Raw genomic sequence first — 16,636 nt, forward strand, 5'->3', positions numbered from 1 at the left:
AAGTGCACCAATCACCTTTTTACCCTCATCAATTGTATAATTCACCTCAACTTTCATAGACCCATCTGCTGACACGTCCACTCTTAAATATCTGAATACATTCACCTCCTCCATACTCTCTCCCTCAAATCTGATATCCAATCTTACATCACCTAATTTTTTTTTTTATCCTCATCACCTTACCCTTTCCTATATTCACTTTTAATTTTCTTTTACAAACCCTACCAAACTCATCCACTAACCTCTACAACTTCTCTTCAGAATCTTCCAAAAGCACAGCATCATCTGCAAAGCGCAACTGTGACAACTCCCACCTTGTATTAGATTCTCTATCTTTCAACCCCACACCTCTTGCCAACACCCACGCATTCACTTTTCTTACAACCCCATCTATAAATACACTGAACAACCACGATGACATCACACATCCCTGTCTAAGACCTACTTTTACTGGGAAATAATCTCCCTCTTTCCTACATACTCTAACCTGAGCCTCACTATCCTCATAAAAACTCTTCACTGCTTTCAATAACCTACCTCCTATTCCATACATTTGCAACATCTGCCACATTGACCCTCTATCCACCCTGTCATATGCCTTTTCCAAATCCATAAATGTCACAAAAACCTCTTTATCCTTATCTAAATACTGTTCACCTTTATGTTTCATTGTAAACACTTGGTCTACACACCCCCTGCCTTTCTTAAAGCCTCCTTGTTCGTCTGCTATCCTACTCTCCGTCTTACTCTTAATTTTTTCAATAATAACTCTACTATACAATGCCTGCACTTTAAAGGAGGGGTTTGGGATATTGGCAGTTTGGAGGGATATGTTGTGTATCTTTATACGTATATGCTTCTAAACTGTTGTATTCTGAGCACCTCTGCAAAAGCAGTGATAATGTGTGAGTGTGGTGAAAGTGTTGAATGATGATGAAAGTATTTTCTTTTTGGGGATTTTCTTTCTTTTTTGGGTCACCCTGCCTCGGTGGGAGACGGCCGACTTGTTGGAAAAAAAAAAAAAAAAAAAAACTACTATACTCTTTTCCAGGTATACCCAACAGGCTTATTCCCCTACAATTTTTGCACTCTTTTGTCCCCTTTGCTTTTAAACAAAGGAACTATGCACTCTCTATCAACCCCTAGGTACCTTACCCTCTTCAACACATTTATTAAATAATAGCACCAACCACCCCAAAACTATATCCTCACCTGCTTTTAACATTTCTATTTTTATCCCATCAATCCCGGCTGCCTTACCCACTTTCATTTTACCTACTACCTCACGAACTTCCCCCACACTCACAACTGGCTCTTCCTCACTCCTACAAGATGTTATTCTTCCTTGCCCTGTACATGAAATCACAGCTTCCCTATCTTCATCAACATTTAACAATTCCGGCAAAATGTCCCAAGTATTTCATGTTTGTCTTTACCCCACACTGTCGACATTGATATAAATACCTAGTCTATTATTATTATTAATACTTATTATTTTTTTAACATACTGGCTGTCTTCCACTGAGGCAGGATGACCCAAAACAAACACTTTCACCATTAATATTATTACGTATTATTATTATTATTTACTGTATTATAAAAGCAAACAATGAACAATAATAACCATATTATTCTTGGCAGCAATAATTTTGCCAGCAGTGTCCCAGGGCTTAGCTGGCAGTGCACTTGCCTTACACACTGTCCGTGGTTCAATCCCCGACACAAGTGGAAATATTGGTCATGTTTCCTTACACCTGTCCCTGTTCACCTAGCAGTAAGTAGGTAGGTACTTGTCTTAGCCGACTGATGTGGGTGGCATCCTGGGGAACAAGACTGAAGGATTCCAATGGAAATAAGACAGACAGTACTCAATGATGCACTGACTTTCTTGGTTATCCTGGGTGGCTAACCCTCTGGGTTAAAAACAAATTTTAGCTCATCTTACCTTATTCTTTGTTACACATTTGCACAATTATATGACACACTATTTTAACTTTTCTCAATTTTGAAAGACACCATAAATGTCACTACAGTACTGTAATCTTCAACTCTAAGTCCTACCTGAGGTTTCTTGAGTCTTCAGAGTGACTAGCCGGCGTCTAATGTGATAAACCAGTCGGAAAATTTCTCTCATGATATTACAGTAATGCACGCTGGAAAACAAGGACATTTCAATTATTGTTACCTTTCAAACTTCATAATTTATTAATGGGAGTTTTAAACACTTAATTATACCATCTGATTCTTAAGGATGATATTAATACAAATACAAATTAATGAGTGTAATTCTGCAGCATTTCTGTCTCATGTTAATAAGAAAGATAAAGGCCAAAGGTGGTATTACAATTATAACACAATGAGATTAATGTTATTTGTACGTATATTTGAGACAAAAATATGAGTAATGAGGATTGATTTTTGCCATTAATGTAACCAAGAAGTAGAACTCTGATACAAAGCACACAAAAACCACATATGAATTGTAAGTGCATACAAATACGTATTACTAAATGACCCCTCTACATTTTGCCCAATCTATGGGGAAGGGGACAAAAGAATTCTTCCTCCGTAAGCCATGTGTTACAAGAGGAAATTAGAATGCCAGGAGAAGGGCTAGTAACCCCTTCTCCTGTATACATTACTAAATGTAAAAAAGAAATATTTTCATTTCTTCTTTTACAAATCACCCTGCTGCCTCGGTGGAAGATGGCGTGTGTGTTATAAAAACAAAAAAAAGCCAAAGAATCAGGTATTGATCTACGATATATGCAGACTTGATACTGTAATGGTCTAGAAGAGATTGAAACACTGTCTAAAGTTCTCTCTCCAAACTGTGGGCTACATGTAAATAAAAGGCAAACTACACTCTCAAACTATATACTACAGTGGAACCTCGGCTTACGAATGCCCCACCATGCGAACTTTTGCAGGATATGAACCGTCATTTGGTCGATTTTTTGCTCCTGGATACGAAGGAAATTTCAGGATGCAAACTTACCCCTCAAGGGAGGTTCCTTAAATAAATAAATAAAAATATTTATTTCTTTGCAAAGGTTACAGTGTGTATTTACATATAATATAATTGAAGCAAAGAAAGCCACTATCAAGCTGAGGTATTTCGGGCAGACAACCTAATACCAAGAGACTACTCAAGTCTAGACAGGTGAAAAGTGTACTAGTAGTGGTTACCAATGTTTTGCTGATGGTGGCACCAACTACTGGCAGCCTTCTGAAGTTTCTCCTTACTGTTATTATTACTATTACTATTATATTGTATTATTATTATTGTTATAATAATGACTTTTTTTTTCAACAAGTCGGCCGTCTCCCACCGAGGCAGGGTGAAACAAAAAAGAAAGGAAATCCCCAAAAAGAAAATACTTTCATCATCATTCAACACTTTCACCTCACTCACACATAATCACTGTTTTTACAGGTGCTCAAAACACAACAGTTCAGAAGCATATACGTATAAAGATACACAACATATCCCTCCAAACTGCTAATATCCCGAAATCCCTCCTTTAGAGTGCAGGCATTGTACTTCCCATTTCCAGGACTCAAGTCCGGCTATATAAAAATAACTGGTTTCCCTGAATCCCTTCACTAAATATTACCCTGCTCACACTCCAACAGATCGTCAGGCCCCAAATACCATTCGTCTCCATTCACTCCTATCGAACACGCTCATGCACTCCTGCTGGAAGTCCAAGCCCCTTGCCCACAAAACCTCCCTTACCCCTTCCTTCCAACCTTTTCGAGGACGACCCCTACCCAGCCTTCCTTCTACAGATTTAAATGCTCTCCATGTCATTCTACTTTGATCCATTCTCTCTAAATGACCAAACCACCTCAACAACCCCTCTTCAGCCCTCTGACTAATGCTTTTATTAACTCCACACCTTCTCCTAATTTCCATACTCCAAATTTTCTGCATAATATTTACACCGCACATTGCCCTTAGACAGGACGTCACTGCCTCCAACCGCCTCCTCGCTGCTGCATTCACAACCCAAGCTTCACGCCCATATAAGAGTGTTGGTACTACTATACTTTCATACATTCCCTTCTTTGCCTCCACAGATAACGTTTTTTAACTCCACATATACCTCAACGCACCACTCACTTTTTTTCCCTCATCAATTCTATGATTAACCTCATCCTTCATAAATCCATCCGCCGACACGTCAACTCCCAAGTATCTGAAAACATTCACTTCTTCCATACTCCTCCCCAATTTGATATCCAATTTTTCTTTATCTAAATCAATAATAAATCAATAATGATTATTATTATTATTATTATTATACGTATGTACTATAGGTAGTAGGTTGGTAGACAGCAACCACCCAGGGAGGTACTACCGTCCTGCCAAGTGAGTGTAAAACGAAGCCTGTGATTGTTTTACATGATGGTAGGATTGCTGATGTCTTTTGTCTGTCTCATAAATATGCAAGATTACAGGCATGTCTTGCTACTTCTACTTACACTTAGGTCACACTACACATACATGTACACATTTATTTATACACACTCATCTGAGTTTTCTTTGATTTTATCTTAATAGTTCTTGGTCTTATTAATTTTCCTTTTATATCCATGGGGAAGTGGAATAAGAATCTTTCCTCCGTAAGCCATGCGTGTTGTAAAAGTCAACTAAAATGCCGGGAACAATGGGCTAGTAACCCCTTTTCCTGTAAAGATTACTAAAAAGAATAAGAAGAAGAAAATTGTCAAAGTGGGAAGTCTGAATGTGCGTGGATGTTGTGCAGATGATAAGAAAGAGATGATTGTGGATGTTATGAATGAGAAGAAGCTGGATGTCCTGGCTTTAAGTGAAACAAAGCTGAAGGGGGTGGGAGAGTTTCAGTGGAGAGGAATAAATGGGATTAGGTCAGGGGTTTCAAATAGAGTTAGAGCTAAAGAAGGAGTAGCAATAATGTTGAAGGATAAGCTATGGCAGGAAAAGAGGGACTATAAATGTATTAATTCAAGGATTATGTGGAGTAAAATAAAGATTGGATGTGAAAAGTGGGTTATAATAAGCGTGTATGCACCTGGAGAAGAGAGAAGTGTAGAGGAGAGAGAGAGATTTTGGGAAATGTTGAGTGAATGCGTGGGGAGTTTTGAATCAAGTGTGAGAGTAATGGTGGTTGGGGATTTTAATGCTAAAGTGGGTAAAAATGTTATGGAGGGAGTAGTAGGTAAATTTGGGGTGCCAGGGGTAAATGTAAATGGGGAGCCTTTAATTGAGCTATGTGTAGAAAGAAATTTGGTAATAAGTAATACATATTTTATGAAAAAGAGGATAAATAAATATACAAGGTATGATGTAGCACGTAATGAAAGTAGTTTATTAGATTATGTATTGGTGGATAAAAGGTTGATGGGTAGGCTCCAGGATGTACATGTTTATAGAGGGGCAACTGATATATCGGATCATTATTTAGTTGTAGCTACAGTTAGAGTAAGAGGTAGATGGGAAAAGAGGAAGGTGGCAACAACAAGTAAGAGGGAAGTGAAAGTGTATAAACTAAGGGAGGAGGAAGTTCGGGTGAGATATAAGCGACTATTGGCAGAAAGGTGGGCTAGTGCAAAGATGAGTAGTGGGGGGGTTGAAGAGGGTTGGAATAGTTTTAAAAATGCAGTATTAGAATGTGGGGCAGAAGTTTGTGGTTATAGGAGGGTGGGGGCAGGAGGAAAGAGGAGTGATTGGTGGAATGATGAAGTAAAGGGTGTGATAAAAGAGAAAAAGGTAGCTTATGAGAGGTTTTTACAAAGCAGAAGTGTTATAAGAAGAGCAGAGTATATGGAGAGTAAAAGAAAGGTAAAGAGAGTGGTGAGAGAGTGCAAAAGGAGAGCAGATGATAGAGTGGGAGAGGCACTGTCAAGAAATTTTAATGAAAATAAGAAAAAATTTTGGAGTGAGTTAAACAAGTTAAGAAAGCCTAGGGAAAATATGGATTTGTCAGTTAAAAACAGAGTAGGGGAGTTAGTAGATGGGGAGATGGAGGTATTGGGTAGATGGCGAGAATATTTTGAGGAACTTTTAAATGTTAAGGAAGAAACAGAGGCAGTAATTTCATGCACTGGTCAGGGAGGTATACCATCTTTTAGGAGTGAAGAAGAGCAGAATGTAAGTGTGGGGGAGGTACGTGAGGCATTACGTAAAATGAAAGGGGGTAAAGCAGCTGGAACTGATGGGATCATGACAGAAATGTTAAAAGCAGGGGGGGATATAGTGTTGGAGTGGTTGGTACTTTTGTTTAATAAATGTATGAAAGAGGGGAAGGTACCTAGGGATTGGCAGAGAGCATGTATAGTCCCTTTATATAAAGGGAAAGGGGACAAAAGAGACTGTAAAAATTATAGAGGAATAAGCTTACTGAGTATACCAGGAAAAGTGTACGGTAGGGTTATAATTGAAAGAATTAGAGGTAAGACAGAATGTAGGATTGCGGATGAGCAAGGAGGTTTTAGAGTGGGTAGGGGATGTGTAGATCAGGTGTTTACATTGAAGCATATATGTGAACAGTATTTAGATAAAGATAGGGAAGTTTTTATTGCATTTATGGATTTAGAAAAGGCATATGATAGAGTGGATAGAGGAGCAATGTGGCAGATGTTGCAAGTATATGGAATAGGTGGTAAGTTATTAAATGCTGTAAAGAGTTTTTATGAGGATAGTGAGGCTCAGGTTAGGGTGTGTAGAAGAGAGGGAGACTACTTCCCGGTAAAAGTAGGTCTTAGACAGGGATGTGTAATGTCACCATGGTTGTTTAATATATTTATAGATGGGGTTGTAAAGGAAGTAAATGCTAGGGTGTTTGGGAGAGGGGTGGGATTAAATTATGGGGAATCAAATTCAAAATGGGAATTGACACAGTTACTTTTTGCTGATGATACTGTGCTTATGGGAGATTCTAAAGAAAAATTGCAAAGGTTAGTGGATGAGTTTGGGAATGTGTGTAAAGGTAGAAAGTTGAAAGTGAACATAGAAAAGAGTAAGGTGATGAGGGTGTCAAATGATTTAGATAAAGAAAAATTGGATATCAAATTGGGGAGGAGGAGTATGGAAGAAGTGAATGTTTTCAGATACTTGGGAGTTGACGTGTCGGCGGATGGATTTATGAAGGATGAGGTTAATCATAGAATTGATGAGGGAAAAAAGGTGAGTGGTGCGTTGAGGTATATGTGGAGTCAAAAAACGTTATCTATGGAGGCAAAGAAGGGAATGTATGAAAGTATAGTAGTACCAACACTCTTATATGGGTGTGAAGCTTGGGTGGTAAATGCAGCAGCGAGGAGACGGTTGGAGGCAGCGGAGATGTCCTGTTTAAGGGCAATGTGTGGTGTAAATATTATGCAGAAAATTCGGAGTGTGGAAATTAGGAGAAGGTGTGGAGTTAATAAAAGTATTAGTCAGAGGGCAGAAGAGGGGTTGTTGAGGTGGTTTGGTCATTTAGAGAGAATGGATCACAGTAGAATGACATGGAAAGCATATAAATCTATAGGGGAAGGAAGGCGGGGTAGGGGTCGTCCTCGAAAGGGTTGGAGAGAGGGGGTAAAGGAGGTTTTGTGGGTAAGGGGCTTGGACTTCCAGCAAGCGTGCGTGAGCGTGTTAGATAGGAGTGAACGGAGACGAATGGTACTTGGGACCTGACGATCTGTTGGAGTGTGAGCAGGGTAATATTTAGTGAAGGGATTCAGGGAAACCGGTTATTTTCATATAGTCGGACTTGAGTCCTGGAAATGGGAAGTACAATGCCTGCACTTTAAAGGAGGGGTTTGGGATATTGGCAGTTTGGAGGGATATGTTGTGTATCTTTATATGTTTATGCTTCTAGACTGTTGTATTCTGAGCACCTCTGCAAAAACAGTGATAATGTGCGAGTGTGGTGAAAGTGTTGAATGATGATGAAAGTATTTTCTTTTTGGGGATTTTCTTTCTTTTTTGGGTCACCCTGCCTCGGTGGGAGACGGCCGACTTGTTGAAAAAAAAAAAAAAAAAAAAAAACTACTAATAATGAAAATATGTAATAATAATGTATAACAACAACAATATAATAATAATATAATACATAATAGTACAATAATAATTATAATACTACTACTACGTACGTACTGCATATAATTCAGTCTGCACCACGACAATGGTCACCAGTGCACATGTGCTTACAGAGCTATCCTCACGGTGCAAGGAAGTCTCATGATTTCCTTACGTTTCATGCAGTTAATTCATCAGATTTTTTTTCTTCTAATCATGGGTATTAAGAAAGCAAGTGCAAAGGACAGTGCTGAGAAGAAAAAGATGATGATTTGCATGGAATTAAAACAAGAAATCATTGATAAGCACAGACTAGGAACGAGGGTTAAGGACTTGGTGAGTGAGTACAAGCGTAGCCCCTCTAATATACATACAATACTAAAGCAGGAGCCTATAAAAGCTATAGCGCCAGGAAAGGGTGTTACAGTAATTCCTAAACAACGGACCCTTGTCAATGAAAAGATGGAAAAGCTGCTGTTGACATGGTTGACTGAGAAACAGCTCACATGAGATACGTAGTGTAGCGAGATAAATATAAATACTATTGAACTCCTGACAGGATCTGCCACTCTGCATTTCTTCTCCAAGGTATGTAAATGTCGTATGTGCACCAGATCTAATTCAGCCTTACAAACTGGTTTCTCTTATATTAACACCTCTTGACGTTTTCATAACGAAAATGCGCGACCACTCTCATGACCACAATCCTCTTCCCTCCGCTGTCCAAGTAATGACATATTTTATTCATTCTAGATGTATATCAGGTTTCTATGTTATTTATACTGTTTATTATGCCATATTAGATGAATTGTGACAGATAAATAAGCCGTAGAGTTGATAATAGGGTTATTTTGTCATGCCTCCTGAGAGCAGGAACTCAGCTGGAACAAATTAATTGCATTTCAATTAATTTAAATGAGGAAAATTGACCTAGCATACCAACAAATCAGGATACAAACAAGTTCATGGAACAGACCGAATTCGTAAGCCGAGGTTCCACTGTACTAGTTCACAAAACTGTACGTGGGACTTTAATAGCCCTTCATGGGAGATGGGCAATGTAGTACAAAAGGCTTTAAAATAAATAATAAATTACTTTTTCAATTATAATTTCACTGAAACTACAACCATGTCATAAAGATAGCAAAGTTTCATTTCAGTTTCATTAGGTCTCCCCAGAGGTACTGTACCTTAGGGGTTACCAGCTCTTATTTCCCTAAAGATTTTTGATTAAAACTTGAATGCTTTATTTTATTAGCTTAAAATTTTCAACACAAGTGAACTGTAATGGAATGTTCATGGAACTAATGGCTTGCACAGATGTCACCTAGACAATTTCACAACCACCACCACCACTCCCAATTTTAGTTTCCACATGATAACTTGAGAACATCTCTTCTGATCAGCTTGAAACTTACAACATTGGTGTATCCACTAGTGTAGCCAATGTATCTTCCTGGAAAATAGTTATTATCACATCATCATATTTGTTAGTGGTTAACAGTCAATGATTTTTATTTTTTGATAATTGCAACAGCTTATTTCTGTATGTGTATCTTCCGTAGATACCTATTTACATCCTCCCTTATTTTTATAAATACAAATATCAATCCTGATATCAACATCTTACTGAACTGCACAAATAATCCTAACGTAATTGCCATTACTACACTGCCAGTCAGGCTAAAACTCTACATAGTGCCAGCAAGAACATGACAGTTTTTAACTATAATGTTAGATCATTGAGTAAACACTATGAAGACCTCATTGCATTACTGAAGTCTCTAAATGCTACTATAACTTTCATTATTCTTACTGAAACCTGGCTCAAACAAGATTTGACAGACATATTTACATATTTACATATTTACCATATGGTAGTAGGTTGGTAGACAGCAACCACCCAGGGAGGTACTACCGTCCTGCCAAGTGAGTGTAAAACGAAAGCCTGTAATTGTTTTACATGATGGTAGGATTGCTGATGTCTTTTGTCTGTCTCATAAATATGCAAGATTACAGGCATGTCTTGCTACTTCTACTTACACTTAGGTCACACTACACATACATATACACATTTATTCATACACACTCATCTGAGTTTTCTTTGATTTTATCTTAATAGTTCTTGGTCTTATTAATTTTCCTTTTATATCCATGGGGAAGTGGAATAAGAATCTTTCCTCCGTAAGCCATGCGTGTTGTAAAAGTCAACTAAAATGCCGGGAACAATGGGCTAGTAACCCCTTTTCCTGTAAAGATTACTAAAAAGAATAAGAAGAAGAAAATTGTCAAAGTGGGAAGTCTGAATGTGCGTGGATGTTGTGCAGATGATAAGAAAGAGATGATTGTGGATGTTATGAATGAGAAGAAGCTGGATGTCCTGGCTTTAAGTGAAACAAAGCTGAAGGGGGTGGGAGAGTTTCAATGGAGAGGAATAAATGGGATTAGGTCAGGGGTTTCAAATAGAGTTAGAGCTAAAGAAGGAGTAGCAATAATGTTGAAGGATAAGCTATGGCAGGAAAAGAGGGACTATAAATGTATTAATTCAAGGATTATGTGGAGTAAAATAAAGATTGGATGTGAAAAGTGGGTTATAATAAGCGTGTATGCACCTGGAGAAGAGAGAAGTGTAGAGGAGAGAGAGAGATTTTGGGAAATGTTGAGTGAATGCGTGGGGAGTTTTGACTCAAGTGTGAGAGTAATGGTGGTTGGGGATTTCAATGCTAAAGTGGGTAAAAATGTTATGGAGGGAGTAGTAGGTAAATTTGGGGTGCCAGGGGTAAATGTAAATGGGGAGCCTTTAATTGAGCTATGTGTAGAAAGAAATTTGGTAATAAGTAATACATATTTTATGAAAAAGAGGATAAATAAATATACAAGGTATGATGTAGCACGTAATGAAAGTAGTTTATTAGATTATGTATTGGTGGATAAAAGGTTGATGGGTAGGCTCCAGGATGTACATGTTTATAGAGGGGCAACTGATATATCGGATCATTATTTAGTTGTAGCTACAGTTAGAGTAAGAGGTAGATGGGAAAAGAGGAAGGTGGCAACAACAAGTAAGAGGGAGGTGAAAGTGTATAAACTAAGGGAGGAGGAAGTTCGGGCGAGATATAAGCGACTATTAGCAGAAAGGTGGGATAGTGCAAAGATGAGTAATGGGGGGGTTGAAGAGGGTTGGAATAGTTTTAAAAATGCAGTATTAGAATGTGGGGCAGAAGTTTGTGGTTATAGGAGGGTGGGTGCAGGAGGAAAGAGGAGTGATTGGTGGAATGATGAAGTAAAGGGTGTGATAAAAGAGAAAAAGGTAGCTTATGAGAGGTTTTTACAAAGCAGAAGTGTTATAAGAAGAGCAGAATATATGGAGAGTAAAAGAAAGGTAAAGAGAGTGGTGAGAGAGTGCAAAAGGAGAGCAGATGATAGAGTGGGAGAGGCACTGTCAAGAAATTTTAATGAAAATAAGAAAAAATTTTGGAGTGAGTTAAACAAGTTAAGAAAGCCAAGGGAAAATATGGATTTGTCAGTTAAAAACAGAGTAGGGGAGTTAGTAGATGGGGAGATGGAGGTATTAGGTAGATGGCGAGAATATTTTGAGGAACTTTTAAATGTTAAGGAAGAAACAGAGGCAGTAATTTCATGCACTGGTCAGGGAGGTATACCATCTTTTAGGAGTGAAGAAGAGCAGAATGTAAGTGTGGGGGAGGTACGTGAGGCATTACGTAAAATGAAAGGGGGTAAAGCAGCTGGTACTGATGGGATCATGACAGAAATGTTAAAAGCAGGGGGGGATATAGTGTTGGAGTGGTTGGTACTTTTGTTCAATAAATGTATGAAAGAGGGGAAGGTACCTAGGGATTGGCGGAGAGCATGTATAGTCCCTTTATATAAAGGGAAAGGGGACAAAAGAGACTGTAAAAATTATAGAGGAATAAGCTTACTGAGTATACCAGGAAAAGTGTACGGTAGGGTTATAATTGAAAGAATTAGAGGTAAGACAGAATGTAGGATTGCGGATGAGCAAGGAGGTTTCAGAGTGGGTAGGGGATGTGTAGATCAAGTGTTTACATTGAAGCATATATGTGAACAGTATTTAGATAAAGGTAGGGAAGTTTTTATTGCATTTATGGATTTAGAAAAGGCATATGATAGAGTGGATAGAGGAGCAATGTGGCAGATGTTGCAAGTATATGGAATAGGTGGTAAGTTATTAAATGCTGTAAAGAGTTTTTATGTAGATAGTGAGGCTCAGGTTAGGGTGTGTAGAAGAGAGGGAGACTATTTCCCGGTAAAAGTAGGTCTTAGACAGGGATGTGTAATGTCACCATGGTTGTTTAATATATTTATAGATGGGGTTGTTAAGGAAGTAAATGCTAGGGTGTTTGGGAGAGGGGTGGGATTAAATTATGGGGAATCAAATTCAAAATGGGAATTGACACAGTTACTTTTTGCTGATGATACTGTGCTTATGGGAGATTCTAAAGAAAAATTGCAAAGGTTAGTGGATGAGTTTGGGAATGTGTGTAAAGGTAGAAAGTTGAAAGTGAACATAGAAAAGAGTAAGGTGATGAGGGTGTCAAATGATTTAGATAAAGAAAAATTGGATATCAAATTGGGGAGGAGGAGTATGGAAGAAGTGAATGTTTTCAGATACTTGGGAGTTGACGTGTCGGCGGATGGATTTATGAAGGATGAGGTTAATCATAGAATTGATGAGGGAAAAAAGGTGAGTGGTGCGTTGAGGTATATGTGGAGTCAAAAAACGTTATCTATGGAGGCAAAGAAGGGAATGTATGAAAGTATAGTAGTACCAACACTCTTATATGGGTGTGAAGCTTGGGTGGTAAATGCAGCAGCGAGGAGACGGTTGGAGGCAGTGGAGATGTCCTGTTTAAGGGCAATGTGTGGTGTAAATATTATGCAGAAAATTCGGAGTGTGGAAATTAGGAGAAGGTGTGGAGTTAATAAAAGTATTAGTCAGAGGGCAGAAGAGGGGTTGTTGAGGTGGTTTGGTCATTTAGAGAGAATGGATCAAAGTAGAATGACATGGAAAGCATATAAATCTATAGGGGAAGGAAGGCGGGGTAGGGGTCGTCCTCGAAAGGGTTGGAGAGAGGGGGTAAAGGAGGTTTTGTGGGTAAGGGGCTTGGACTTCCAGCAAGCGTGCGTGAGCGTGTTAGATAGGAGTGAATGGAGACGAATGGTACTTGGGACCTGACGATCTGTTGGAGTGTGAGCAGGGTAATATTTAGTGAAGGGATTCAGGGAAACCGGTTATTTTCATATAGTCGGACTTGAGTCCTGGAAATGGGAAGTACAATGCCTGCACTTTAAAGGAGGGGTTTGGGATATTGGCAGTTTGGAGGGATATGTTGTGTATCTTTATATGTGTATGCTTCTAGACTGTTGTATTCTGAGCACCTCTGCAAAAACAGTGATAATGTGCGAGTGTGGTGAAAGTGTTGAATGATGATGAAAGTATTTTCTTTTTGGGGATTTTCTTTCTTTTTTGGGTCACCCTGCCTCGGTGGGAGACGGCCGACTTGTTGAAAAAAAAAAAAAAAAAAAAAAAAAAAATTTACCATACCTAGTTACACAGCCATACATAATTGCAGGCCTGACCAACTAGGGGAAGGCACTGCCATCTACTACTCTGACAAACTGGAATGTATGAGTAACAAAAAAAAGGCACAATACTGTGACTGGAACGATACACAAATAACCCGAAATGTCGTCACAAACTCCTCTCTTCTATGTGCAGGTTATTTGTGTATGGAATGTATGAAATTTACTTGGACAAGGGACGACAATGGTGAATATATAACAGTTAAATTCACATCTAAAAACTTAAAAAAAAAAACTATAATAGTCTACAGATTAGCACACACAAATACTTACACTTTTAGTGGTAACCTTAGAAAAAGGATAACTGACTCAGAATTGATTACACACCACCTGATACTTACAGGAGACTTCAACATAAACCTCATCCAATCAACTGACCCTTCAGTAGCTGATTTCACAAACACTATGAACAACTACTTGCTGCTACCTTCCATAACTAAGCCAACAAGAATCTGAGACAAGTGCCTCATTACTTGAGCATATCTGGATCAACACGATATCTCCACTACAAGCAGGTATAATCACAGACAACACTACAAGCCACTACCCCACCTTTCTCATAACCAACTTACGTAAATTGCCTCAAGACTCGAGAAAGATCTCATTTCGCCTGAATAAAGAGCCATCGGTAAATAATTTAATACTAGCCTTAGGTGACAATGATTGGCAGAGAGCTAGCTGACAGCAATATTGACAAAAATGTCAAAACTTTTTTACATAAAACCCAAAACCTCTATAACAGATATTGTTCAATCAAAATGAAGCAGATCACAGCAGAGACTAAACAGCCCATGGCTAACAAATAGTATCCTCAAATCCATTGATAAAAAGCACCAACTTGAAAAACTGTTCAAATTAGGCCAGATTACTAAAGAACTGGCTAATCGGTACACGTCAATACTCAGAAAACTACAGTGGAACCCCGAGTTTCAGCTGCCCTGAGCATCGGCCGCTTCGAGTTTCAACAGATTTTTTCGGCTAAAATTGTCCCAAGTTTAGGCCTGTGCCCCGTGTTTCAGCCGGAGTATCAGGCCTGTCTGCCTGCCCGCACCTGTGCGGTAGGCGCCATGCGCCAGTCTAGCTTTGCTTATCCTTGAGAGAACATTACCCTGTGCGCTCATCCAAACATTTCACAATACATAAATTCATTGCATTTAGTGCTTGTTTACTGATTGTGACTGTGAAATAAGCCACCATGAGAAACTTGCTTCAGAGGAGGAGGAAGAGGGAGTGAAGGAGGTGCCTTCTTCAGTGGTTAAGGACATGTGTGGAATGTGGATTAAGTTGCAAAGTTTTGTGGAAAAATACCACCCTGAGCAAGCTGAAACAAGCCATCTCTGCAACATGCTCAGTGACAAAACAATGTCCCATTTTAGGCAAATCTTAAAGAGATGCCAGGAAAGGAGCACTCTCAAAAGTTATTTTGTGTGACAGGGGTCCAGTGACTCTCAAGCTGGTCCTAGTGGCATTAAAAGACAAAGAAGAGAAGTAACCCCAGATAAGGACTTGTTACCTAAAGTCTTTATTGAAGGGGATTCCCCTTCCAAACAATAATTCCTCCCTCTCTCCTCCCCCCCCATCTTCCAGATACCAGAAAGACTCTTCAATAATGGTACGTAAATGTGATTTCAAATGTTTATTTATGTATTGTATTACTCATTTAAGTACTATATGTATGTTAAACTATAGTTAATCTTTAAAAAATGCCCTTTTTGTGAATATTTTTGTGGGTCTGGAACGGATTAATTTTATTTACATTATTTCTTATAGGAAATATTGCTTCGACTTTAGGCCATTTCGAGTTTAGGCCTAGCTCCTGGAACAGATTACAGCCAAAACTCAAGGTTCCACTGTAATACGAAAATCAAAGCAAATGCATTACAAAAACAGATTTTTTTTTTTTTTTTTTTCAACAAGTCGGTCGTCTCCCACCGAGGCAGGGTGACCCAAAAAAGAAAGAAAATCCCCAAAAAGAAAATACTTTCATCATCATTCAACACTTTCACCACACTCGCACATTATCACTGTTTTTGCAGAGGTGCTCAGAATACAACAGTCTAGAAGCATACACATATAAAGATACACAACATATCCCTCCAAACTGCCAATATCCCAAAACCCTCCTTTAAAGTGCAGGCATTGTACTTCCCATTTCCAGGACTCAAGTCCGACTATATGAAAATAACCGGTTTCCCTGAATCCCTTCACTAAATATTACCCTGCTCACACTCCAACAGAACGTCAGGTCCCAAGTACCATTCGTCTCCATTCACTATCTAACACGCTCACGCACGCTTGCTGGAAGTCCAAGCCCCTTACCCACAAAACCTTCTTTACCCCCTCTCTCCAACCCTTTCGAGGACGACCCCTACCCCGCCTTCCTTTCCCTATAGATTTATTGAAATAAAAGGTGATATGAAAGGGACCTGGCAAACCCTCTCCAAAAGTTTGGGCTCTAGAATCTGTCTAGAAACAGAGAGATAAACTTTATTGAACCAGATGAACCTCACATACAGCCTATAGACACGGCCAACAAATTTAACGTCTTCTTCGCTACTGTAGGATCAAAGCTAGCAAGCAAAATTCCAAGCTCAAATACCCAGCAAAAGACTACCTCACTGGCAACTACCCAAATACACCTACCATCCGACTTACGACCTGCTCGACTTACGACCACTCGACTTATGACCGTGTTTTTTATGCCAAATTTCTGGGAAATAAACAACTATTTCTGTTGTACACAGTGTTTATCCTAAACCTTACAGTATAAAATACAGTACTAACAACATAAAAAGTAAAGTAAAACATGAAATACCAAAATAAAACAAAATAAAGTCATTACAAAAATGTTTTGTTGATATTCAGTAGTAAAGTTCGACTTACGGCCATTTCGACTTACGACCGGTTTCTTGGAACCGAACTCTGTCTTAAGTCGGATGGTAGGTGTACTCTATATCTAGCTCC

General features: G+C 38.9%; 1 protein-coding gene across 3 annotated transcripts in view; it reads right to left on the reverse strand.

Annotated features, from left to right (window-relative positions):
- Positions 1-2,035: 2,035 nt before the first annotated feature.
- LOC128699868 (probable E3 ubiquitin-protein ligase HERC1) overlaps positions 2,036-16,636 on the reverse strand; it is a 153,912-nt gene continuing 139,311 nt past the window's right edge. For all 3 annotated transcript variants that reach the window (XM_070102319.1, XM_070102318.1, XM_070102317.1), the window contains one exon: positions 2,036-2,153. In XM_070102319.1, the coding sequence (XP_069958420.1) occupies positions 2,051-2,153 (103 nt within the window). In that variant the 3' untranslated portion in view covers positions 2,036-2,050. The remainder of the gene's footprint in view (positions 2,154-16,636) is intronic.

The sequence above is a fragment of the Cherax quadricarinatus genome, chromosome 81 (assembly GCF_038502225.1).
Source record: "Cherax quadricarinatus isolate ZL_2023a chromosome 81, ASM3850222v1, whole genome shotgun sequence".
In the NCBI taxonomy this organism is placed as follows: domain Eukaryota; kingdom Metazoa; phylum Arthropoda; class Malacostraca; order Decapoda; family Parastacidae; genus Cherax; species Cherax quadricarinatus.